Source organism: Camelus ferus, chromosome 3 (assembly GCF_009834535.1).
Source record: "Camelus ferus isolate YT-003-E chromosome 3, BCGSAC_Cfer_1.0, whole genome shotgun sequence".
NCBI classification, from domain to species: Eukaryota; Metazoa; Chordata; class Mammalia; order Artiodactyla; family Camelidae; genus Camelus; species Camelus ferus.
This window is the reverse complement of record NC_045698.1, coordinates 92,061,880-92,086,847: the sequence shown is the minus strand read 5'-3', so window position 1 is coordinate 92,086,847 and position 24,968 is coordinate 92,061,880. Positions and strand designations below refer to the sequence as shown.

At 39.9% G+C, this 24,968-nt stretch overlaps 3 protein-coding genes across 17 annotated transcripts in view; 2 read left to right on the top strand and 1 right to left on the bottom strand.

Annotated features, from left to right (window-relative positions):
- SEPTIN8 (septin 8) overlaps positions 1-2,508 on the top strand; it is a 53,836-nt gene extending 51,328 nt beyond the window's left edge. For 3 of the 4 annotated variants that reach the window (XM_032476713.1, XM_032476712.1, XM_032476710.1), the window contains exon 10: positions 1,142-2,508. In XM_032476713.1, the coding sequence (XP_032332604.1) occupies positions 1,142-1,307 (166 nt within the window). In that variant the 3' untranslated portion in view covers positions 1,308-2,508. The remainder of the gene's footprint in view (positions 1-1,141) is intronic. The other variant, XM_032476711.1, reaches the window with a different exon arrangement.
- CCNI2 (cyclin I family member 2) lies at positions 2,020-5,590 on the bottom strand. 6 transcript variants are annotated; one of them, XM_032476718.1, is made up of 4 exons: positions 4,940-5,590; positions 4,561-4,692; positions 3,823-3,980; positions 2,020-2,470 (listed from the first exon to the last, which is right to left on the bottom strand). In XM_032476718.1, exons 1-4 carry the CDS (start codon positions 5,552-5,554, stop codon positions 2,467-2,469), a joined length of 909 nt encoding a protein of 302 aa, XP_032332609.1. In that variant the 5' UTR covers positions 5,555-5,590; the 3' UTR covers positions 2,020-2,466. The 6 variants fall into 6 exon arrangements, 5 of the variants coding, with proteins under 5 accessions (XP_032332609.1, XP_032332610.1, XP_032332611.1 ...); XM_032476719.1 differs by having other exon boundaries at positions 3,867-3,980; XM_032476720.1 differs by having other exon boundaries at positions 3,906-3,980.
- A 5,075-nt stretch (positions 5,591-10,665) lies between these two features.
- The window catches only part of KIF3A (kinesin family member 3A), a 199,943-nt gene continuing 185,640 nt past the window's right edge, over positions 10,666-24,968 (top strand). For all 7 annotated transcript variants that reach the window (XM_032476695.1, XM_032476691.1, XM_032476694.1 and 4 more), the window contains exons 1-2: positions 10,666-10,826; positions 13,903-14,176. In XM_032476695.1, coding sequence (XP_032332586.1) covers positions 10,821-10,826; positions 13,903-14,176 — 280 coding nt within the window. In that variant the 5' untranslated portion in view covers positions 10,666-10,820. The remainder of the gene's footprint in view (positions 10,827-13,902; positions 14,177-24,968) is intronic.

The following is a 24,968-nucleotide window of genomic DNA, read 5'->3' as shown; positions in this document are numbered from 1 at the left end:
GTGGAACAGTGAGAACTTGCCTGTCAGCACCACAAGGCTGACCCCTGGCCTCGTACTCCAGCTGTCTGACAAGCTGATCCAGCCCTTGATGGAGAAGGAAGAAAAACCAAGCTGCAGTATGAGCACTTATTCCTTCTCCCTGGTCTCAGGCCCAGGGTTGTGAGGGAGGCAGGGTTTTGATATGTCAGGACTACCCTTCCCTTTAGGGACCCCAACCTGTCTTTTTCCCCCCTCATTTTCTTCTAAAGACTCAGGAACATTTTCTCAGTTGCTCTTTCTGGGCTTTCTTCCTTTCTTGTTATAGGATCCATAAAGCCTAGACTAGAGAGGAGTCCAACCAAGAAGGGATCACCATTATGCTCTAAAGGGCATTGGGGTAGGGACACAGAGGCTGGCAGGTGAAATAGAAAGTGCAGGAGGATGACTCAGAACTTGCCAGCTGCTGCTTTACTAGTTCCTCGCAGCGGTTCAGCTGCCTAATACTGACCTGTAATTAAAACAGAACGGTGATCCTTGAGGAGATCCATTCTACATTCTGAAGAATGAGTAACTGAGTGACAAAATGTTACCATGGAGCAATTCAGGAAGATCCAACCACCCAACTTAATAACATTAACACCACCATCTCAGGGACCTCCCTCTTCAACCTCAGTAAAACTGTTGTTAGTCTAACTGCATTCCATCTTACCCTGTCCATCCTGAGCGATTCTGACCTCCCAGTGTCTACCTCATGGTACCCCAGTGCCTGGTACCAGATTGAGCGTCAGGGGTCTGAAATTTACATTCCCCAATATTACCCCCAGGGTTGCTTCCTCCTGAGCTAGACATGACCCTGCATCCTCTTGCCTACAAGGACTGCCACTGAGATAAAGCTTCTCTCACTGTCAGAGAAACCCACTCCAATTGGTCTGATGAAGGTAATCTGTGTCTCATACCGAAGCCCAGACAGCGTGCCATGTGTGGAAAGCCTAGCCCCGAGGAAGACTCTGTTCAGAGTCATGATGGCCAGACCATCCTCTGGAGCCCACAAGGGCGAAGAAGGGCCATGGGTGCCCTTTTGGGGTCAGAGTGCATCAGCTAAAGGGGCAAAACTGAGAGCCTGGTCAAGGGCAAAGTTGATTTCTACCTGTGCTTTCTTTAGCAGATCAGATATAGGAGTACAGCAGTCGGGCATGAGCCTCTCCAACTCTAAGGTGATGATGACCAAGGCCAGTGTGGAGCCCTTGAACTGCAGCAGCTGGTGGCCCGCCATACAGTGCTGCAGCTGCCTGGTCAGGGACGCGACGTGGAGGGAAGGATTCCTCTGAGGCAGCAGCTCCTTCACGTGGGGCCAGCCCAGGACCACCAGGCCGTGGAACTGGAGACCGTGGTTTTTAACGTTAGAACAGAAAACCCCCTACTTTTCATTTATCAATGACCAAAAGTGCAAACAATTTAAAAATTTCCATCAGGGAACATCAAATGTTGTCCAACCCTTTTCATTTCCATTCATGCCCCCACAAGGGGCTTGAGTCATGGCCTCACAAGGGGCTTAAAGCTTAATACCCACTCTGTGGCCAAGCTCAGTTTCAACCCTGGAAAGAAAAAGACAGTTTGTTTTGTAACATGGTCATTATGAGCCTAAAGTGCCCAGATGACAATGTTTCAATTCTGAAAAATAGAAGCCTACGATTCAAGATTAAGGTAGCAGAAGAGTTACTTGTATCTGCTGGACATGAAAAGAAACTCTGCAACTTGGCAACAGTGACTAGTTTTCATGATACAGCCTTCAGTGATTTAATCTTCATGCTTCATAACAGACCAAAACCCCATGACATTTCCACATTGCATAATTTTGCCTTACTAACAGAATCATACCCTTAAGGATAACCATCATTCTCTAACTAAAACAAATACAAACTAATATGACATTTTTTAAGTGCCAGATCAATATATGGTCTAAAGCCTCAATAAGGATTGTGTGTAGGTGAAGAAAGACAGCTAAGTGAATGTGTGTAAAGTGTAGCAAAAGCAGACAGATTTTTATGTACAGTATTCATAGAATGGAAAGTTAAATATTTTTGCAGTGTGTATTTAAAAGAGAAACTCACCATAATAGTGCAGTCTAAAAATCTTTGTAAAGTTAATTTAATGTCCTTTAGAAGTGGGAGTCTGGTGGAACTGTGTTGGATTTAAGATAAAATTTCACTCTTCCGTATGTCGTGAGCCTGTGGGTCACCTCACTGTGATGCATGTGCAAGGATGTGTGCTTTGCCATCCTATGTTGTGAACAGCTGTTCCAAAGGCACAAATGAGTCCAGGGTAGGCTCTGGAAAGTCCTCATACTTACTATGGCCAAGAAATCCAGCGGTGTCCCAATATAGTGGTCCCAGTGCAGTTTGTCCAAAATAGCCAGCTCCATCCTCAGCAGCTCATTCGGGGAATAGCCAGAGCCATAGTGCTTTATGAAGTCTTATATGCGTGGAATTAACTGTAAAAAGAAAATAAAGAGGCCAAAGCCCTACTCCATGTCATGGTAGCTTTTGTTTTCTTATCCCTGGGGGGGCTGGGCATCTATGACCCTAGTAGATTTGTCTTCTAGTGACCTGTCACTGAAGCTGCTTCTGAAAGAAAAACCAAACCAGATCTTGGCTATCTGTCAAGTCCCCAGGTACCTGTGACAATATGTAGTGAATGTCACATGGTCACCCTCTGCCAACAGGTCTTGCTCCCCAACTGTACTCCAGCTCATACCCAAAGGTGCCTTGGAGGCTGGGGCTGTGCCGTCTCCCCGATTCAGCTGTAAGAATGCACTCAAAGCTTTCCAGCTGTAGGCTCTACCCATTTCTGTTATCTTTTCCCTTGTCTTTGAGAAGAAGAGTAGCCTTTGAGCTTCATGGTCTAAATTAGACAGATTCATTGATAAAACCTCTCATGGTTTTGGCAACACCATAGCTGCAAACACATTCCTTTCAGCCTTTATTTAAGGCAATTCAGTTCTGGAAAAACTATGACTTTTTCCCAGGGAGACTAATAAGGCTTGTCTATGAGTAAACATTCAAGTACCAAGTGCTTTGAAGGCTTGGTCCTACTTTTTTAGATGAAGTATTACTATAACCTCTAGAAATATTTCTTTCAAGGACTATTTTCTTGACTTTTAATTGGACAAAAGTATCTTGTGGGACACAAATTATACTCTAATAAACAGAGTTAAAATATTTTTTATTGACTGTTTGGAACTGCACACATAAGCAACTTTTTCAGGCACCCTTGGTTCCTGAGAACAGCCAAGGGAGTCCTTGTAGAAATGGCGGTGGTTCCACTATCCTGAAAGGGGAAGAGGTTGGAGGGATGGAGGAAGGGAGGTGTGGGAAGGATATTGGAAAAGAATCTTATACTAAACAGAAGCCCTAGTTCAACTGAGAAGTTCAAGCGAGCCTGAAGTACTTATGGGGGCTTCTCTTCCACCTGCTGCACATGGCCCTCATGCCCATTTTGGAGAAAGGTCCCAGAGTCCCTGAAGACCAGTTTCATTGATACAGCCAAGTCCTTAAGTCTCAAGCAACTTTCTTAGATGTAGTTTCTGAGGGGTGGCCATTAGGCCATATGGTTTGGAAGGCCTTTTCCTCTGCTTAGTGGGAGGTGGCATCTGGCATCAACCAATGAAACAACATATCATATCTGCCAGGATGTCAGGCCTCTGGCTTTGCTGGGCCAAGACCATTCAGCTGTGCTAATTCCTCATTTGTAGGGTCCCAGATTCTGGCAGTCCTTAGGAAGGAACAGCAGAGATCTTGGATAGGTAATGAGTTTTCCAAAATGCCCATTCCCAAGAGCACAGACCTTTCAGGAAACTTGAGTGCTCCCAGTGTTACACACCCTGATACCTCGAAAGCAGCTGAGAATGAACTTCCAGGGATGCATACCTCCTCTTCTTCGTTAACTTTTGCAGCAAGTCTTAAGGATGTAATTGTGACACAATGGAGTAAATGCTTTTTTATCTGCAATATGGAAGAAACACATTTGAGCAGAATATGAATGCCAGAAACTAACTATAAAGCATCTGTGTTTTTTTAAGAACTTAAGTTTTTTCTTTTTAATTTTTTTAAAAGACTGATTATATTTATCTATAAGAAAGTTGGTCCCAGTTTTAGATGTGACCAGTGAAAACTTGGTTTCAGAACCACAGATAACTGACTAGTCTAGTCCTTTGTTGGAGGACTGACTGAAGGTGGGAAATATGACACTATCTCAGGCAACACACAGCTCCATCCTGGCCTTTCGCTGCACTGGACCAGTCCAGACAAGCACACCCCACCTCATCACATGGGGAGTCCTTTCCCAACTATATTTTCTCATGCTCCCAGATGGACCCCTGTCAGCCGCCCAACACTGAGCCAGACAGGCACAGTGGTAGGATATGGAGAGGTTGCAATTCCAGTTCTACCACTTGGAGCTATTTACATCGTTTATGAGCCTTAGTTTGAAAATCTGGGATGGCTCACTTGTCAGGCAGCAATGGGACACAGAGGTCAATTTCTGCCCCCAACATCTGTCACCATCCATCAGAGATCTCCCTACCTTTACTGAAACCATGAGGCGACTGAAGATACTAAGAGCCAGGTTAAAAGTGGTCTGGGAGAAGTCAAAGATGTTCTCAGTTCTCAGGAGCCATAACATGACTTCCTGGAAGGCGTCGCAGATCTCCACTTGCTGAAAAGAAGAGGTCGGGGAGAGCAGGGAAGGTCTCTGGTGGCTGGACTTGGTGCACCAGTGGCTCGACCCCCTGCTTAATGTGCCCAGAGGAGCTGTGAGAAGCGCCTTCGCCTTAAATCGCGGTCGGATAAAGTGCCTCTCTTGCCTAGCAGCTCCCTCAATTCAGACCCTTCTTCCCGCACCCATTGTTTTGGTCCTAAGCAAAGTTCCCCAATTCAAACAAGCCCTCGTCACAAGCACCTACTAGAGAAGCACCGTTTCCAGTGAGAATCCCGGAGAATGCCGCCTCTTGTCTCGTGCAGGGGACGCACCTGGGGAAGGTGCTGACTCCAGGGTGCGGCTCACCTGAGCCAGGGTGCAGGTGGAACACGGCCGCGTCCGGTGCGCGCGTGAGGAGGGGAATGAACGTGCTCCTGGGAGGGCCCCGCGCGAGGACCGGGACCTGGAGTTGGCCGCCCCGCCACAGGCGCGCCTCGCGGCCCAGGGCCTGCGTCAAGTGGGCGTCCAGCTGGCGCTCGTCCACAACGCCTGCCCAGTCTTTCGGCTCCAGGAGGCACTGGCTTAGGTCGCGGGGCGGTGGGGGTGGCTTCCATATAGCGAGGGCTGGGACGGGGCCCGCAGCTTGTCGAGCCTTCGTTGCCCCCAACCTCGGTCCAGTCCCGGACGGTGCGGGGAGCCGGGCCGCTCCACGCTGGTACGCCTCCGGGAAACTTCGGCTCGCCGCGGGGAGAGACACTTTCCACGGAGGCGGCGGGAGAAGACAGCGAAGGGCCGTTGCGTCCGGACTCTCGCCTGGACGCTGGACAGGTCCTACCTCCGAGGCCAACGTTTGCGGCGGGGGCTGCCCGCCGGAGGCCATGGCGGCGCCAGATCCTGGGTCTGGGTCCCGGCTTAACCCGGCCTTTTCTAACCCAGCGCCCGGGACACGCAGCTGGGGCTGCGCGGGGCGGGGCGGTCTCTGCGGGCCCACCCCGCAGCCCTGGCCCGGGCGCTGGGGGCTCGCTCCTCCTGGCCACTTGCTCGCGAGGTGAGGGGCACGCACCTGGGACGCGGCGGGACAGGGCACACAGGTGGGTGAAGGATCCCCTCTACTCTTTCGCCCACCGAGCGCCAACCCGCTGAGCCCCACTTCCCCACCCTAAGTCCGAGTCTCTGGCATAGGGTCTTGAGTCCAGGATGGGGTGGGTAGCTGGTGACCACACAGGCCCTGGAGAAGGTTATGTATTGAAGCCCTGCAATGTGTTAGGGAGCTGGCACATAACAGTAAATAAGACAGACGTGGAACTTACCTTCTAGTTGGGACAGAGACAATAAACATGGGTAGAATATATGGAAATCCCAGCACTTCCACGCCTAAGTATGTGCCAAACAGAAATGCACGTGTGCTCCAAAAGACACCTACATATTTAGAGCAGCTCTATTTGTAATAGCCCCAAACTGGGTTCAACCCGAATGTCCATCAACAGTTGAATGAGATAAACAAATTGTGGTATATTCACACAGTAGGATACTACACCACATTGAAAAAGAATGAACTGCTAAAACCAATAAGGAAGATTCTCACATAGTATTGAATGTGGGGAGACAGATATAAAAGAGTTATCCTTCCATTTATGGTTATGGAAGTTATGATTCCATTTATATAAAGTATAAAAACAAGGAAAACGAATCTATAATGTTAGAGTCAAGATAGTGGTTACCCTTGGGGGCATATTTACATGTTGAAAACTACAAAACATCTGAAAGAAATTAAAGAAGACCTAAATAAATGGAGAAACATTCCATGTTCATGACTTGGAAGATTTAAATTGTTAAAATGGCAATACTTTCCAAATTATTTAAATTCAACATAATCCCTGTTATGCTTGCAACTGTATTTTTGCAGAAATTGACAACGTGTTTCTAAAATTCCTATGAACATGTAAGGGATTCAGAATGGCAAACACAATCCTGAAAAAGCAGAATAAAGATGGAGGCTTCACACTATCTGATTTCAAAATTTACTGCAACCCTATAGTAATCAAGATACTACAACACTGACATCAGGATAGACATATACAGGGATAGACATACATAGATTAATGGAATTGAATTGACAGTCTAGAAATCAACCCAACTATTTATGACCAATTGATACTTGACAAAGGTGCCACAATAATTCAGTGGGGGAAGAACAGTCTTTGTAGCAAATGATTATGGGTTATTTATGTGCAGAAGAATCACGCTGGATCCCTATATCATATTATACACAAAAATAACTCAAAATAGATCATAGGTATAAATATAGGAATTAATACTATAAAACCCTTAAAAGAATAAATCTTCATGTCTTGGGTTGAGAAGTAGTTTCTTAGATACACACCAAAAGTACAACAAAAGAAAAAATATATAAATTGGACTTGATCAAAATTAAAAACTTTTGAGCTTCAAATTCAGAAATTTAAAAGACAGTGCTCATAATGGGAGAAAATATATGCATATCATATGCCTGAAAAGAGGCTTGTATTTAGAATATATATAGAATCTTACAATTTAATAATGAAAAGAAAGATGAAAAGGGCAAAGGACTGGCTAGACATTTCTCTGAAAAGATATTCAAATGGTCAATAAGCACACAAAATGATGTCCAACATCACTAGTCATCAAGGAAGTACAAATCAAAACCACAGTGAGATATTATTTTACACCAGTATGATGGCTGTAATAAGAAAGGCAAGACATATGGAATGGGAAAAAATATTTGCAAATGATGCTATTACAAGGACTTAATCTCCAGAAAATACAAACCGCTCATACAACTTAATAACAAAAGAAGAAAACAAACAACCCAATCCTAAAATGGGCAAAAGATCTAAACATACAATTCTCTAAAGAAGACATACTAATGACCAATAAGTACATTAAAAAATGCTCAATATCACTAATTATCAGAGAAATGCAAATCAAAACTACAATGAGGTATCACCTCACACCAGTCAGAATGGCCATCATTTAAAAATCCATAAACGATTAATGTTGGAGAAGATGTGGAGGAAAGGGAATCCTCCTACACTGTTGCTGGGAATGTAGTTTGGTACAGCCACTGTGGAAAACAGTATGGAGATTCCTTAAAAATATAAAAAGACAATATGATCCAGCAATCCCACTCCTGGGCATACATCCAAAGGGAACACTAGTTCAAAAAGATACAAGCACTCCAATGATCATAGCAACACTATTTACAATAGCCAAGACATTGAAACAACCTAAATGTTCATTGGCAGATGACTGGCTAAAGAAGTTGTTATCTATCAATCTATCTATCTATACCAAATGGAATACTACTCAGCCATAAAAATAGCAAAATAATGCCGTTTGCTGCAACATGGATGGACCTGGAAACCATCATTCTAAGTGAAATAAGCCAGAAAGAGAAAGAAAAATACCATATATCACTTATCTGTGGAATTCTTAAAAAGGGCACAAATGAAGTTATTTACAAAACAGAAACAGACTCACAGACATAAAAAAAACAAACTTATGATTACCAAGCTGGGAAGGGGGTGGGAAGGGATAAACTGGGGTTGAGATTTGAAGATACTAATAAATATAAAATAGATAAACAAGTTTATACTGTATAGCACAGGGAATTATATTCAATATCTTGTAGCAACCTATAACAGAAAAGAATATGAAAGCAAATGTATGTATATGTATGATGAAAATATTGTGCTGTACACCAGAAATTGATACAACATTGTATACTGACTATACTCCAATTAAAAAAAAAAGGCAAGATAATAGCAAGTGTGAGGATGTAGAGAAATTGTAAACCTCTTACATTGCTGGTAGTGAGGCCACTGTGAAAAACAGCTTGGCAGTTCCTCAAAATGTCAAATGTTAGAGTTTCCAAATGAGCCAGCAATTCTACTTGTAGTATACACCCAAGGGAAATGAAATATATTTACATTAAAAACTTGTAGCAGCATTATTCATAGTAGCCCAAAAGTAGAAACAACCCAAATACCTATCAACTGATAAAAGGATAAAAATTGGTATATCCATACAATGGAACATTAGTCAACCATAAGAAGTAAAAGGTTACCGATTTGTTCTACAGTAGAGATGAAACTTGAAAACTTTAAGTGATAGAAATCATTTCACAAAAGGTCACATATTATATAATTCCACTTTAATGGACTGTCCAGAATAGGCAATTCTACAGATATACAATGTAGATTGGTGGTTGCCTAGTGCTGGGATGTTGTGAGGGGAAGAGGAATTGATGGCATTGAGTATAGAATTTCTTTTTAGGGTGATAAAAAGGTTTAAAATTGATTGTGATTATGGTTGCACAACTCTGTATATAGTAAAAATCATCGAATTGTACAACTTAAATTGGTGAATTGTATGATATGTGATTATATCTCAATAAAGCTGTGTATATGTTCATATAATATATACCATGTATATGGTATATCACATAGTGATTAGTACTGTGGAGAAATATAAAGTAGGGAGGGGAGATAAGAAGACCGGGGCTGAAGGCTGGAATTTTAAACTGGACAGATCATTGGTAGGCTCACTGAGAAGGTAATGTGTGAACAAAGTAATTCTGAAAGGGGTAAGGGAGTCAGGTGGATATCTAGGGGGAGAGATTTCCAGAGCCTGGATTTGGACCTGGGCTTTGTCACTGCCCAATATATATGACTTTGGACAAGTTACTTAATGACTCTATGCTTCAGTTTTTAAAATCTGTGAAAAAGTTATTCTAATTTTCTATAAAAATGACTAATAGTACCTATTTCAAAAGGTTATTGTGTAAATTGAATTAATAATAAAATAGGAAGTAAAGTTCTTAGAACAGAGCACTTCCACTAAGTATTTTCATTAGCTCTCATTGCAAGCACAAAAGCCCTTGCATTCTAACGTGGAACCATGCTCACGATGTTGGAGGAATCAAGGAGGCCAGGTGTAGCTGGTGTGAGAGGAATAGCTGGCAATAATGAGTAAGAGGGAAGGTGGCAGGAAATGGGGAGGGCCAGTAACTTTTGTTCTGTGAGATGTGAAATCATTGCCAGGTCTTGAATAAAGAAAAGGCAAGTATCTGATTCATGTTTTAACAACATCCCTCTGGTTCCTGTGTTGAAAATAGACTAAGATAGACGAGGATCAACTGAAGGAAACCAGTCTGAGTTGCTTAGTGGCGCAGGTGAGAGATGGTGGTGGTAGTGAGAAGTGGTCGGATTCTGGTTCTACTTTGAAGATAGAGACAACTAGCTTAATAGAAACATTGGATATTGAGTATGAGATAAAGAGATTGTGGTTTTGACTGGATCACTTGTCAGCATTCAGTTTACATTTATTGTGATGAGCCTTTAAAAATTTATTTATTTATTTATTTAAGTTTGGCGGAGTAGGGAGTGGGAGGCGGGGAATCAATGTTTCAATTTTGGACATAATAAACTTGAAATGCCTATTACACATCTAAGCAGAGTGGCGTTCAGGGGACATGTTCGGACCGGAAAGAGAATAGATCATTCTTTCCTTCACAAATGATTGAAAACCTACGGTGTGCCAGGCTCTGGAGGTAATCGTGAGAATACCCACAAAGATTCTCACGACCTCACCTAACGGTGAGACAGGTTATAAACAAGTCGTCAATTAAGCGCAGTAAAATGTGTAAAGTCTTAAGCTCTTCAAATGGGACACAATGTTTAATTGCTATTGTTGTTTTTAAAATTCAGAGTATTGTAAAAGCTAAAAGATGGGCCTTGGGATCTAGGAGCGCCTCCTCCTCCCCCACCCATGGTAGCCAGATATCCCCGCCCCAATGCGGGCCAGATTTCCAGCAGAGCGGAATGGCCGCATTGCGCAGGTGCGGCCTCAGTCCGGCGTCCTAGGAGACGGACTCCGAAAGTCTTTGCGCAGGCGTATTGCAAGAGGCCGTGAAAGCCCGAGGCCACGGGACGGGGCGGGGCGAGTTCGGAGTGCGCCTGCGCACAGCGCGCTCTCGCCTGAGGAGCCGCAGTATCGGGAGCGCCAAGGCGGTGTTTCGGTAGTCTCCGACCCGCCTCTCCCGCGAACCCGGCGTCGTTGGACCGCACCGCGGACGGGGACGTCCGCCGGTCACGGAGGTCGTCACAATGCCGGTAAGGAGAGTTGCTCAGCCTCTGGGGTTCTTCCTCGTGTCAGCGGCCTGGCCCGGTGGCGCGGCCGTTGCCATGGAGGTGCGGAGCGGGAGGGCTACCGGGGTGGGGCGGGGCGGGGTAGGGCTGGGCCGGGCTGGCCGGAGCGGTTGGGGAGCCTCGCGGGTGGACCTGGGCCCGTGGAGGGTCTAGCCTCCCCTGGGAAGGACCTGGGGCAGGCGTTGCCGCCTTTGTCGCTGCTGCATCCCGCAAGGCCTGTGCTCCTTGACATAAAGGCTCTGTGCCAGAGGATGCGCTCTTTCTCCCAGCCCTGCCCGCTGGGTAGGGTGTTTAGGAGCTGTCGCGGAGGGTCGGCTTTGGATGCCTCGCACCTTTTGGGGTCTCTGCGCCGCGGAGCCAAGCTCCAGAATGCAGCTCAGCTTGGGCTGTCTGCCCCTACTCCAGCCTCCTGAGTCGAGTTGTCTGTCTTTCCTCTCGTGACGCTCTAGCTTACAGTGCAGAATGCAACCCGTAGGTGTCTTTGTGTGAGGGGAATGAGTGGTGGGTGTATTTGTCTTGTAGGATTTCACAGATTGTTATCGTGCAGTTAATAAGGGGGCGTCGTAAGTCCAGAATTCAGTCATGGAGAACATGAGCTGTGTCCGGTTATTACTGGTTGCGAGGCCTTGGACAATTATTTAATCTTGCTGGGTCCTTCATTCCTACATAATTAAACTTTCCCACATGGGGCTGTTATCCGCATGAAACAAGATAGTGTACAGGAGACATGAAAGACAGTGCTTGACGTTTGACATTAAATGCTTAATATTTGTTTCTTGTCTGTTGCTTTTGAGTTATTTATCAGATTACACAGCATATATTGGGCACCAACCACATGCGAGGCACTGGAGATACAATATTGAGCAAAACCATCCAGGTTCTTGAATTTGGGAAGAGAGAAAGTTGCCTCACAGAGCAGAGGTGAAAACCATACATAATTACAGAGATAAGACACTTAACATTAATGAATGAAGTGAGGGGGTGGCATGCAATAGATAGAAGTAGATTCTAGTGAAGTGTGAAGTGTTGCCATGTAGGAATGCTGGCCTACAGATGTCAGATCATTTATTTTTTAAAGAGAATCTAGAAATTGTTATGTTTGTGAAATTTGTTTTTAAATTTTAGCATCCAGTCAAAAGATTTTTAAATACTGTGAGCTGAACAAAAGACATTTGTGGGCTGAATTCAGCCCCTTGACTACCTGTATGGAACCTCTGGTTTAGATAGAAAAATGTTAATCAAATAAGGAGCGGGAAAAAAAAAAAAAAGAATTGTAACTGGATGCAGAAGAAGAAGAAAGAAGGGTGCTCTAGGGGCCTATACAAGGATTTGACCTTGTCAGGGAAGTCTTCCCAGTTGAAGGAGCTGTTGAACTGAGCGCTGCAGGGTAAGTGACAAGGCGGGTGAGGAATGTTCTAGGCAGAAGAAACAGCACCTTGAAAGGCCTGGGATGAAAAGGAGCGTGGTTAACAAGAAAAGGCCTAAAAGAAAGCGAATGTGGCTGTGGGTAAGAATGCTGAGCAGGATAACTTGTGAAATAAGACTGCAGAAGTAGCCTTGGGCCAGAGCCAGATCTTACAGAATACCTTAAGGATTTCGGTTTTTTTCCTAAGGTCTGTGAGAAACTGCTGAAGAGTTTTAAATAGGGGAGTGACATAATTAGATTTGTGTTGCAGCTGACTGCAGTGTAGAGAATAGAGTGTAGGGGAACCTAATTAGATATAGGAGTAGTTAGGCATCTCATAATGTGGGTTGAGATAATGATGACCTAGACTAAGACAATTGATATAACCTGTTCCTCCTCAATGTCAGTGGCTCATGTTTCTTTAATGCTTAGAAGAGTATCTGAAACAGTAGGAATTTAGTATCTGTTCAACTAAACTGTTAACTTCTTCACTTTAATAATAGGATTATATTTTAATATAGATTTTTAATCATAAAATTTCAAAAATTGAAACTTTTCATATACAGATGTTCATAAGGTTAGAGTCAAGCCAAAACATTTTTCTCTGAGATTGGGTTTTCTTTTCTGTCTCTCACTTGTCTTTTATAGAGAAGGTAAACTATATATGGATATGTTACTGGGAAAAGGAAAATAAGAATTACCTCGGTTCTTAGTCACCCCCCCAAAAAAGAATTTTTGACAAGAGACAGAAAGCGTGATATAAACAAGATTTTTATTAGTGAAGTAAAAACAATAGTAAAAGATAGTACACTCCCAAGAATTGGGAGTGGGCCAGTCCAAAAGAGGAAAAATGGTGCTGTTCCTTTGTTTTTCCTGTTTTTATAACCTGGTTTCGTGATTGATTGATTGACAACTAAGGTTCCCTGCGCTCTGGCACGCCTGTCCCATTTTGGGCAGGTTCATTGAGTCAAGTTATACCAGGTCCCCCTCCTATACGCAGCTGCAGCTCTTTGATTTTAACTGGCTTCTTTTACTGGCCCTTATTTAGAGAAAGTAAAAATTTCTGGAGTCTCTTTTACTGAACGCAGACACGCTTGCCATTTTCTGGGTTATTCCTTTCCCCTTCCTCTCCGCCTGCCCAGTGCTCATTTCTGTCTAAACTGCCTAACAGATATATTATTTGATTTAAAAATTTACTAATGCATTATAGAAAATAAAACTAAAAGTATCAGGAGCAGAGGACTTACTACTATATTCTTATTAAGGTTATTAACCACGTTCACGTGTGTTTTCCTAGCGGCAGGAAACTCAGAAGTCAGGGACTTTTATTCAAAAAGATCGGTCTCTAATATACTCCCTCATTTTCTGCCTAAATAGCATTAACTATAAATGTAAATTAAAGTTCCTCTTTCCTCATTTGTATTGTGAAAGAAACTATTTTCATTTTTATATCTTTTAATAAGCTTTTTCTATCTATCTGTAAGATCTTTAATTGCATTTAACAAATATTCATGGAGTGCTTAATATGTGCAAGGCACTGAGATGGCAAAGTAGCCTTTTTCAGATTTTAAATTTAATCTGTTGAATGTAAAAGTAAATGCTCTCTTCATTATTTGTAAATATTTTCTCCACCAGATCAATAAATCAGAGAAGCCGGAAAGCTGTGATAATGTGAAGGTGGTTGTTAGATGCCGGCCCCTTAATGAGAGAGAGAAATCAATGTGCTACAAACAGGCTGTCAGTGTGGATGAGATGAGGGGAACTATCACTGTGAATAAGACTGATTCTTCCAACGAACCTCCAAAGACGTTTACGTTTGATACTGTTTTTGGACCTGAGAGTAAACAGCTGGATGTTTATAACTTAACTGCCCGACCTATTATTGATTCTGTTCTTGAAGGCTACAATGGTGAGTACTTTATATAGTTGACTTTTAAACAACTTTGTTGAGCTGTTAATAATATCCAATGAATTTAACCCATTGTAATTACAATCAAATTGTACAGTTTGATGAATTGTAGTAAATGCATACAGTTGTGAAACCATCACCACAATCCAATTTAATCACCTCCAAAAGTTCTTTTATGTCCATGTGAAGCCCCACCCCCAGGCAACCACTGACCTGCTTTCTGTCTATAGTTTTGCCTTTCCTCAAAGTTTCACATAAATCAAATCGTACACTATCTCATCTTTCTTATCTATTTTCTTTCACTTAGTGTAATATTTTTGAGAGTCATCTATGTTGTTGCATGTATCAGTAGTTTGTTCCTTTTTATTGTTGAGTTGTATTCTGTTGTATGAATATACTACCTTTTATGTTTTTTTATGAGAATCTGAATTATTCTCATTTTTTTGCTATTAAAAGTAATGCTGCTTGGAATATTCTTTTAAAAATCTTTGTGCAGATAAGTTTCAGAGTTTCTCTTGGGTAGACACCTGGGAGTGGAATTGCTGGTTCACGTGGTTAATATATGTTTATCTTTTGAAGAAACTGGGAAACTGTTTTCCCAAGTGGTGACTATACTACTGTTATTTCCCAGCAGCATGGTATGAGACTTCCAGTTTCTTCACATTCTCACCAGCATTTAGACTATCAGTCTTTAAATCATAGCTATTCTAGAGGACCTGTGGTGATATCTCACTGTTTTAATTTGTATTTCCCTAAGGATTAACCATGTTGAACACCTCCTGTGCTTATTGTACATTTGTGTATCTTCTTGGTAAAACATCTCTCAAAATATTTATCTATTTTAAAATTTGTTTGCCTTTGTTCTTATTATTGAGTCATGTTCTTCATATATTTTGGATTCAAATCTATGATCAGATATGTGATTTGAAATTTTTTTCTACCAGTCTGTGGCTTGTCTTTTCATTTTCATTTTCTTTTTTTTTTTGATTTAATGTTACTATTATTTTTAATGGCGGTACTGGGGTTTGAACCCAGGACCTCATGCATGCTAAGCATGCACTGTACACTGAGCTATCCCACCCCTGCACCCCCCCCACCCCGCTCCCGTCTTTTCCTTTTATTAATGGTGTTTTTTGAAGAGAAATGTTTTGTATTTTGATTAAGTCTAGCTATCAATTTTTTCACATGCTTTTGGTGACATAGTTAAGAAATTTTTGACACACCCAAGACCATAAAGATTTTCTCTTACATTTTTAGCTAGAAGTTGTAAACATTTTAGGTCTTAAATTAAAGTCTATGATCCATTTTGAGTTAATTTTTGTATATGGTATGAGGTGAGTTAGTTTCTTTCTCTTTTTTTTCCCCTTCTTGCCTTATGGATATCCAGACATTCCAGCACCATTTGTTGAGAATGTTCTTTCCCTTTTGAATTGTCTTTTGTCAAGAATCAGCTGACTGCAGATGTGTGGGCTTATTTCTGATTTGTCTATTCCATTCCATGTCTATCCTGTGTAAGTTACTATATCTTTATAAAATGTTTTGAAATTAGGTAGTATACATTTTCTAATTTTGTTATTCTTTTTCAAAGTTGTTTTGCCTTTCTAAGTCCTTTACATTTTTGGAATACCTTGTCAATTTCCACAAAAAAAACTACTAGGATTTAGATAGGCATTATATTGAATTGTTATTCTGGCAATATTGAGTCTTCCAATCCATGAACATATATATCATAGACATATTTATTCTATCTTATTTATGTCTTGCTTAACATTTCTCTCATCAGTATTTTGTAGTTTTTAATTCACAGATCTTGTACTACTTTTGCTAACTTTATTCGTAAGTTTTTTTGATGCTATTGTGAATAGAATTGTTTTCATAATTTCCTTTTTGGAATTGTGCATTATTAATATACAGAAAAGCAATTGATTATTTTAGTAGATTTTTAAATTGAGAAATAATTTAAATAACATGAAATTTGTAACTTTTGCCATTTTACAGTGTACAAATCAGGGGGGGTTAGTACATTCATAGTGCTGTGCAAACATCACCATTATCTGTTTTCACGATGTTTCTATGATCTCAAGAAGAAACTCTGTACCCATTAGCAGTTACTCCCAATTCATTCCTTCCTACCCTGGCAACCACTTACTTTCTTTGTGTATGAGTTTGCCTATTCTGGGTATTGTATATACATAGAATTATATAGTGTGCAGTCTTTTGTTTCTGGCTTTTTTTATTTAATTGAAGTGTAATATTTACAGTGTTATGGTGTCTGGGTTCTTTTACTTAGCATAATGTTTTTAATATTCATCTATGTTGTAGCATGTATCAGTACTTCATTCTTTTTTATGGCCAAATAATATTTCATTGTATGGATACGTTATATTTTGTTTATCCATTCATCAGTTAATAAAACATTTGGGTTGTTTCTGTTTCTTGGCTATTATGAATGATGTTGCTATGAACGTTCTTGTACAAGTTTTTGTGTGAACATGTATTTTTGATTTACATAAGTATCTAGGAGAATAATTGATGGATCAGAAGGTTGACTGCTAGAGTGTTTTCCACAGTGGCTGCACCATTTTTACATTCCCACCAGTAATGTATGGGATTTCCAATTTCCCCACGTCTTTGCCAAACTTGTTATTATTTGTCTTTTTGATTATAGATGTCCTAGTAGATGTGAAGTGGTATCTCATTGTGTTTTGCAATTGATTTTTGTATATTGACCTTGTATCCGGCACCCTTGCTACACTTGATTATTATTTTTATTATTAGTAGTAGGCTTTGGGGGTAAATTCCCTAGAATTTTCTACATACAAGAAAGAACATGTCTGAAAATAAAGATAGGACAACTTCTTTCTTTCCAGTCTTTTTATTACCTTAATTGCACTGGCTAGACTAGAACCTCCAGTACAATGTTGAATAGAGATGATGAGAATGGACATTTTTATGTTGTTTCTAATCTTAAGGAGAAAGCATTCATACTTTTACCTGTGGTATGATGTTACCTGTGGTGTGATATTACCTGTAGATTTTTCATAGATACCCTTTATTAGAAGGAAGAAGTTCCCCTCTGTTCTTAGTTTGCTGAGAGTTTTTTTTTCCTTAGGAAGAGGAATTATGTTGAATTTCTCCAAATGCAGTATTTCTTGGAATTAGTGAAATTATATGTTTGTTAATATCATCAGTTATAGTGATTTATTTTTAAATGTCAAACCAGTCATGTCACTTAGTCATGGTGTATTATCCTTTTGTATATTTGTGGATTTGATTTGCTAAAATTTCCTTTAAATTTTTTGCATCTGTGTTCATGAGGGATATAAATATATAGTTTTCTTGCAATGTCTTTATCTGATTTTGGTATTAGAATAATGCTAGTTTCATAGAATGTGTTGGAAAATATTCCTTCCTTTTTAATTAACTGGAAAAATTTGCCTAGAATTAGTATTACATCTTTTCTAAATGTTTGGTAGAATTCACCAGTGAAGCCAACTGGGCCTGAAGGTATTTTGGGGGGAAGGTTTTTAATGACAGATTCAGTTTCTTTAATAGATATAGGAATATTCAGGCTATCTATTTTTTTCACTAGTGGGCTTTGGCAGTTTGTCTTTTATAGAATTTGTCTATTTCATTTAAGTTCTTGAATTTATTGGCAAAAAGTTGTATATCTCAATCCTCTATTCTTATGTTTGAATGTAGTGACGTAATCTTTCTCATTCCTAATGTTGGTAACATGTCTTCTCCTTTTCTCTTGATTAGTTTGGCCAGAGGTTTATCAATTTTACTGGTTTTCTCAAAGAATTGACTTTTGGTTTTATTAATTTTTCTTTTTATTTTCTGTTTCATTGATTTCTGCTTTGATCTTTATTGTTTCTTTTCTCCTACTTACTTCAGTCTTTTTTTTCCCCCTACTTTCTTAAGGTGAAAGCTGAGGTCATTGTTTTGAGACCTTTCTTCTATTCTAATACAGAGGTTTATAAATTACTGTCCTAAGTACTGCTTTAGTGGTATCCTACAGATTTTGACATAACTGTGTTTTCATTTATATGCAATGCAGAATACTTTCTACTTTCCCTCTTGATTTCTTCTTTGGTTCCCAGCTTATTTAGAAATGTCTTAGCTTCCAAATGTTTTGACATTTTTCCAAAGATCTTTCTGTTACTGATTTCTAATGTAATTCCATTTTAGTCAGACAACATACTTTACAAAATGTGGATCTTTTGTTTTATGGCCCAGAAGGTGGTTTATTATTATTAAATGTTTTGTTTATACCTGAAAAGGACGTGCATTTTGCTATTGTTGAACGGAGTGTTCTGTAAATGTCCATTAGGTCAATTTGTTTGATAATAGTCAGATTTTCTATGTACTTAATTATTTTCTGTTTGGTCTATTACTGAGAGAGGGTATCGAATTCTCTGACTATAATTTGGTATTTGGCTATTCCTTTCAATTCCATCAGTTATTGCTTCATGTATTTTGAAGCCCTGTGAGTAGGTGCATAAATGCCTAAGAGTTTTGTGTCCTTTTGATGAACCTATTTTCATTATGAAATTACTCTCTTTATCCCTGGTAGTAGTCTTTACTCTGAAACCTACTTTGTCTGATTGTTATAAACATTCTAGCTTTCTTTTGATTAGTGTTTACATGGTATGTTTTTTTCTATCCTTTTGCTTTTTCTTTTCCTTTTTTTAAATTTTTACATTTCTTTATTGAGTAGTTACCATTTTACAATGTGTCAAATTCTAGTGTAGAGCACAATTTTTCAGTTATACATGAGCATATATATATTCATTGTCACATTTTTTCTCTGTGAGCTACCATAAAATCTTGTATGCATTTCCCTGTGCTATACAGTATAATCTTGTTTATCTATTCTGCATTTTAAAATCCCAGTCTGTCCCTTCCCACCCCCCACCCCCTTGGCAACCACAAGTTTGTATTCTATGTCTATGAGTCTGTTTCTGTTTTGTATTTATGTTTTGTTTTGTTTTGTTTTGTTTTTTAGATTCCTCATATGAGTGATCTCATATGGTGTTTTTCTTTCTCTTTCTGGCTTACTTCACTTAGAATGACATTCTCCAGGATCATCCATGTTGCTGCAAATGGCATTATGTTGTCAGTTTTTGTGGCTGAATAGTATTCCATCATATAAATATACCACAGCTTCTTTATTCAGTCATCTCTTGATGGACATTTAGGCTGTTTCCATGTCTTGGCTATTGTAAATAGTGCTGCTATGAACATTGAGGTGCAGGTGTCATTTTGAAGTAGGGTTCATTCTGGATATATGCCCAGGAGTGGGATTCCTGGGTCATATGGTAAGTTTATGCCTAGTCTTTTGAGGAATCTCCATACTGTTTTCCACAGTGGCTTTCCTTGCTTCCCTCTCCCACTCTTAATGATTTAGATGTCTTCTTTTACAATTTTGTGTTTATTCTTTTTGTAATTCATGGCAGTTATCTCCTTTCCAGTTATGAGTTTCTCATTTTTGTAGCATCCTGTTTCTTTTCTATTTAGAGTAGACCTGTCAATATTTCTTTCAGCATGGGTTTAGTGTTGCTAAACTGTTAGTTTTTGCTTGTCTGTGAAGTTCTTGATAGCTCCTTCTATTCTAAAGGATAGCCTAGCTGCATAGAGTATCCTAGGCTGCATCTTTTTTTCATTCAGGACTTTGAATATATCTTGCCACTCCCTTCTGGCCTGTAGTGTTTGTGTAGAGAAATCAGCTGAGAGCCTTATGAGGGTTCCCTTGTAACTCACTCTTCGTTTTTCTCTTGCTGGCTTTAGGATCATTTCTTTATCCTTGACTCTGGCCATCTTGATTATGATATGTCTTGGTGTGGGTCTGTTTGGATTCTTCTTGTCTGGGTCCCTCTGAGCCTCCTGCACCTGGATATCTGATTCCCTTAGGTTTGGGAAGTTTTCAGTCATGATTTCTTCAAATACCTTTTCAATCCCCTTTGTTCTTTCTTCCCCTTCTGGAACCCCTATTATGTGTAGATTGGCACGCTTTGTATTATCCCATAGGTCCCTTATATTGTTTTCATTGTTTTTTATTTGTTTTTCTCTCAGCTGTTCTGATTGGGTGCTTTCTGTTGTCCTGTCTTCTAGGTCACTTATTTGTTCCTCTGCATTATCTAGCCTGCTTTGTACAGCATTTAGGTCAGCTCTCATCTCAGCAAATGAGTTTACTAATTCTACTTGGCTCTTCTTTATAGCTTCTATTTCATTTTTGACGTATTTTATATCTCTAAACACTATTTCTTTTAGTTCCTTCAGTAGTTTGATCACTCCTTTTTTGAAATCTTGATCTAGAAGGCCATCAGTGTCTTATTTCCTTGATCGTGCTTTCAGGGGATTTCTCTTGATCTTTTAATTGGGAGTGGTTCCTCTGCTTCTTCATATTGCTCATATCTCTCTGGCACTGTGGCTTAAGGAGTATCAGTTATCTAGTTCTCCTGCAGACGGTGTGCTCTTAATGATTTTATCAAGAGGTCTTTGTGTCTTCACCCTGTTTTGTGAACTCAGCTTGCTGCTTCCAGAGGCCCTCTGTTGGCGCCCTCGTCTGTGCTGCTCCCAGTGGTTGTCAGCTAGCAGATCGAGCCCCCTCCCAACACTGGGTCAGGTGCTGAGCTCTTACCTGGTGGGCGGGTGGCGCCCCCTCCCAGCACCGTGGTCAGGTGCTGCGTTCCTGCTAGGAAGGCAGGTGGCCGCCCACCCTCTCCCGGCGCTCTATTCAGCTGCCTGCTCTGCCCTGGGTCGGCACTCCGAAGGCAGGCTCGGGGAAGACCATGGAATGGCCCCGTCCCTGCTCCATGCCAAATCTCAGCTCCTCGTTTGTCTTGGCAGTGCGAGTTCTCTGAGGTGCCAGGGCAGAAAGATCCTATCTGCCTCGGGCTGTAAACAAGTCTCAGTCGTGCCTAGGAGGTTGCGGAGCCCCTGGGTGCAGTCTATCCTTTTTCTTTTAACCTATTTGTGTTCTTGTATTGAAAGTGCATTTCTGACAGGTAGGTGTGCTGGAGATTACTAAGATCACCCAAGGTTCAGTGATTGCTAGGAGGGCTTGTGGGACTCAGCATATAGTTGTACTTATGACTTTGGTTCTTAGAGCAAACAGGATACCAAAAAAAAGAAAAAGAAAAAGCAGCTTTCTCCTCTCTGGGAGTGTGTCCTACAAATTCTAGCTACCTTGGTCTCTCTGGACTCTAGGCTCCTTCTAAACTCAGGGAGTCTGCCAGTGACCACTACTTGGGTTTCCCCTCCTACTCCATGGCTTGGATTCTCTCTCAAGACAGGAGGCTGAGCAATCATAGAGCCACCTTACCTGTTTTCTATCTTTCAGGAATCACAGTTCTTTGTTGATTGATGTTCGTTGTCTTGAAAATTGTTTCATTTATTTTGTCTGCTTTTTGTTTCAGCCAGGAGAGTAAATCTGCTTCTTACTTCATCTTTGTTGGAAGCAGAAGTGTAACTTATTTAATTTTGAATTAACAGAATTATGTGTTTATAAAAAATAAATGTTATACAGAGTAGTTTGTGAATGTCAAGAGACTTTTCACCTATTTCCCAGTGTATTATGCTGACTGAAGATTGTTGATAGTAACAAATAGAAAAACATTTTGAAAAAGAACAAAAATTAGAAACGTGATAGTATATAATGCAGTTTACTCTGCAGTATTCAAATGTGGTTTAACTGTAAATTTTTGGATTTTCAGCAGCAAGTACCTAATCCTTCTACCACTTAAGAAAGATTTTTTTAAATTAATAAACTGTTTTAGAGCAGTTTTAGGTCTGTAATAAAATTGAGCTGAGTAAGAGAGTTCCCAAAATACCCTTTTTCCCCCAAATCCCCTACTATTAACATCCTGCACCACAGTGGTTAGTTTTTAGAATTGATGACCCTGTGTTGACACATCATTATTATTCAAAGTTCATAGTTATGTTGAGGTTCACTCTTGGTGGTGTATACTCTTGGTGGATTTGGGCAAATATATGATAACATGCATACACCAGTTATAGTATCTTACAAAATTGTTTCACTCTGTACTCTACCTATTCACCCCTCCCTCCCCACAAAGCCTGGCAACCCCTACCTAGTCTTTTTACTGTCTCCATAGTTTTGCCTTTTTCAGAATGTCATATAGTTGGAATCATATAGTATGTTGCCTTTTCAGATTGGCTTCTTTCACTTAGTAACATGCTCTTAAGTTTTCTCCATGCCTTTTCATGGCTTGATAGTGCATATCTTTTTAGTGATGAATAATAATATTCCATTGTCCTGATGAACCACAGTTTATTCACTTGCCTACTGAAGGACACCTTGGTTGCTTCCAAGTTTTGGCAGTTATGAATATAGCTGCTGGTGGACCTTCTGCCATTTAAAATATATGGTTAGTAGATAAACAACAAGGCCTTACTCTTTTTTTTCTTGTATATATATATATATTTTTTTTTTTTTAAATTAAAGTATAGTCAGTTTACAATGTTGTGTCAATTTCTGGTAAAAACCTACTCTTTAGTACAGGTAACTATATTCAATATCTATGCTAAAAAATATAAATTAAAAAAGAAAAATATATATAGTTAGGAAATGAGACTAGGTAAAATCTCAAGTTATTTTTAGTTTTTAAAAACTAATGTTATAAGAGAAGTTCATGTTAAAGGAAATGATAGCATTAGATTTGTTAAGTTGGCTTTTAAAAACTAGAAATTTGGACTCTTAATCTCTGAAAATAAGATGAGATTCTTTAATTTTAGCAGATATCTGGGCCACTTTTCTCAGCTTTAAAATTGTAGATTAATATCCTTTTAAATAAGTAATCTGCATATATTTAATACATTCTTAAAAATTACATTGCATAATTAATTTTGAACATAAACTTTTTTTTGATTATTACATACTGGTAAAATAACATGGGCTCTGGAGCCACAGGGACTGTGTTCAGATCTTGTTTCTGCCGCTTACATGACATTGAGCAAGTAGGCTCAACCTCTCTAAGCCTTTGTTTCCTCAAATAAACTAGGCATATAAATAGCTCTTAGGATTGGGGTAAAAATTAAATAGGAATGCATGTAAAATGGCATTGAACATAGAAAACGGTCAGTAAATGATAGCTATTGTGTTTGTTCTAAACCGTAGTATATGAGTTCATGATATTTTTAGCTTCTTTGAATGCAGTAAGTTATATTCTTAATGGCAGAGTTTGAAATACTTAGTGAATTAGAAAAAACTAAAACTTTTTTTATTCCTGTGTGTAAAAGTAGTTTCTGTTGTGGTTAATTTATTTTCATAAGAAGCCTGAAAATGATGACATGAGGCTAACTGAATAGAGTGGGAGTAGTTGAGAATCTTTTTTTCATTTATATTGTCACTTCCTCAGCTGTCTTCACCTACTGTACTGTCTCCTGAGGAAATCTCATCCACTGCCATGACTTAAGCTGGCAGATGAATCTCACCCATCCACCTGCTTGCTTGACACATCCATTTGGTTGTATTACAGACTTAAAGCTCATTGCCCCTAAACTGAATTCGTGACCTTCCCTTTCATACTGTTATTTCTCCTAGTGGTGTTCATCATCTCAATACATAGCATAGCCATACATCCCCTTCATCAAGCCAGATTCCTCCTTCTCTCTGATCCCCTTATGACTAGTTATTTCCTGAGTCCTGTTGATTCTAACTGCTAAATATGTCTGAAATCTTTCCACCTTTCTCATCCCTTCTCCTGTCAGCACATCACCTGGCTAAACACTTCTACCCTCTAACAGGTTTCTTCACATCTCCCCTTGTTTCCTTTGAATTCTTTGTACACAGTATAGTGACTATGATGTCACTCCTGACTGAAAAATCATTCTATGGCTTCACTTTGCTTTTAGGATAAGCTGTAAAAGCCTTAACATGCTCTTCATCATCCTGTGTGATTAAGCCCCTGCCAATTTCTTTAGCTCTGTCTGCATCTACCTTCCTCTACCATCTCTGTTTCTTCCATTCTGGTCTCATTTCATTTTCTCAAAAATCTTACTCTCTTTTTTTGCCTCTTGCTGTCCACTCGGTTTCTGTCTAATTCTTGCTCATGTATCGGATTGTATCTTAAACTTTTCCTCTTCTGGAAAGCCTTCCCTGACCTCCTCCCCTTTTTTCCTGCATCAATTCTCCTGCCTGGATTATGTCTCTCCCTCACATCTAGAACTCTGTGTCATTTCCAGCACTCATCCTGTTTATGATTATTTGACCACTATCTCCTCCCCAAGATTATACACACCAGAAGATTAAAGATTGTGTTCATTTTGTCACTGTGTCTCTGGTGCCTAGCACCATGCCAGACTCAGGTGTGTTGTAAATATTTGTTGAATGAATGAATTTGGGTATTTAGAAAGTTTAAGTTGTATCTGTAATTATCTGTAGTGATTGTATTGTCACCTTTTTTTGGTTAACTCCCTCTATTCCTTACAACTATTACTTAAAATTTTTTTTAAAAAATAATGAGCTTATTTTAGGATTAAAAACTACCGTTTAGGAAAAACTACCATTTGCCAGGCATCATGTTGGTTGCTTGAAGTAAATTACTTCATTTGGTTCTTACTATCAATGTAGACTAGTAATTCTGACCATTTTACAATTGAGATAATCTCTGGGTAGATACTTGCTAATGTTAAGTGGCTGAAAAGTGGCAGATATGTGGATTCACACTGAGGTCTTTCTACTCTAGAACCTGTGTTCTTTGGTTGTAATTATACTACCTTCTCCAATTTAATGTCCACAGCAAGTAATTAATATATACATTGTAAG

Bases quoted from the DNA above. Each gene is read 5' to 3' on its own strand.
- CCNI2 (XM_032476718.1), bottom strand. From the start codon at position 5,554: ATGGCCTCCGGCGGGCAGCCCCCGCCGCAAACGTTGGCCTCGGAGGTA. The intron at 4,693-4,939 runs GTAGGTGCTTGT...TCTTCTTTTCAG, and splicing joins CTGGAAACGGTGCTTCTCTA to CAAGTGGAGATCTGCGACGC. The intron at 3,981-4,560 runs GTAGGGAGATCT...TCCATATTGCAG, and splicing joins GCCTCATGGTTTCAGTAAAG to ATAAAAAAGCATTTACTCCA.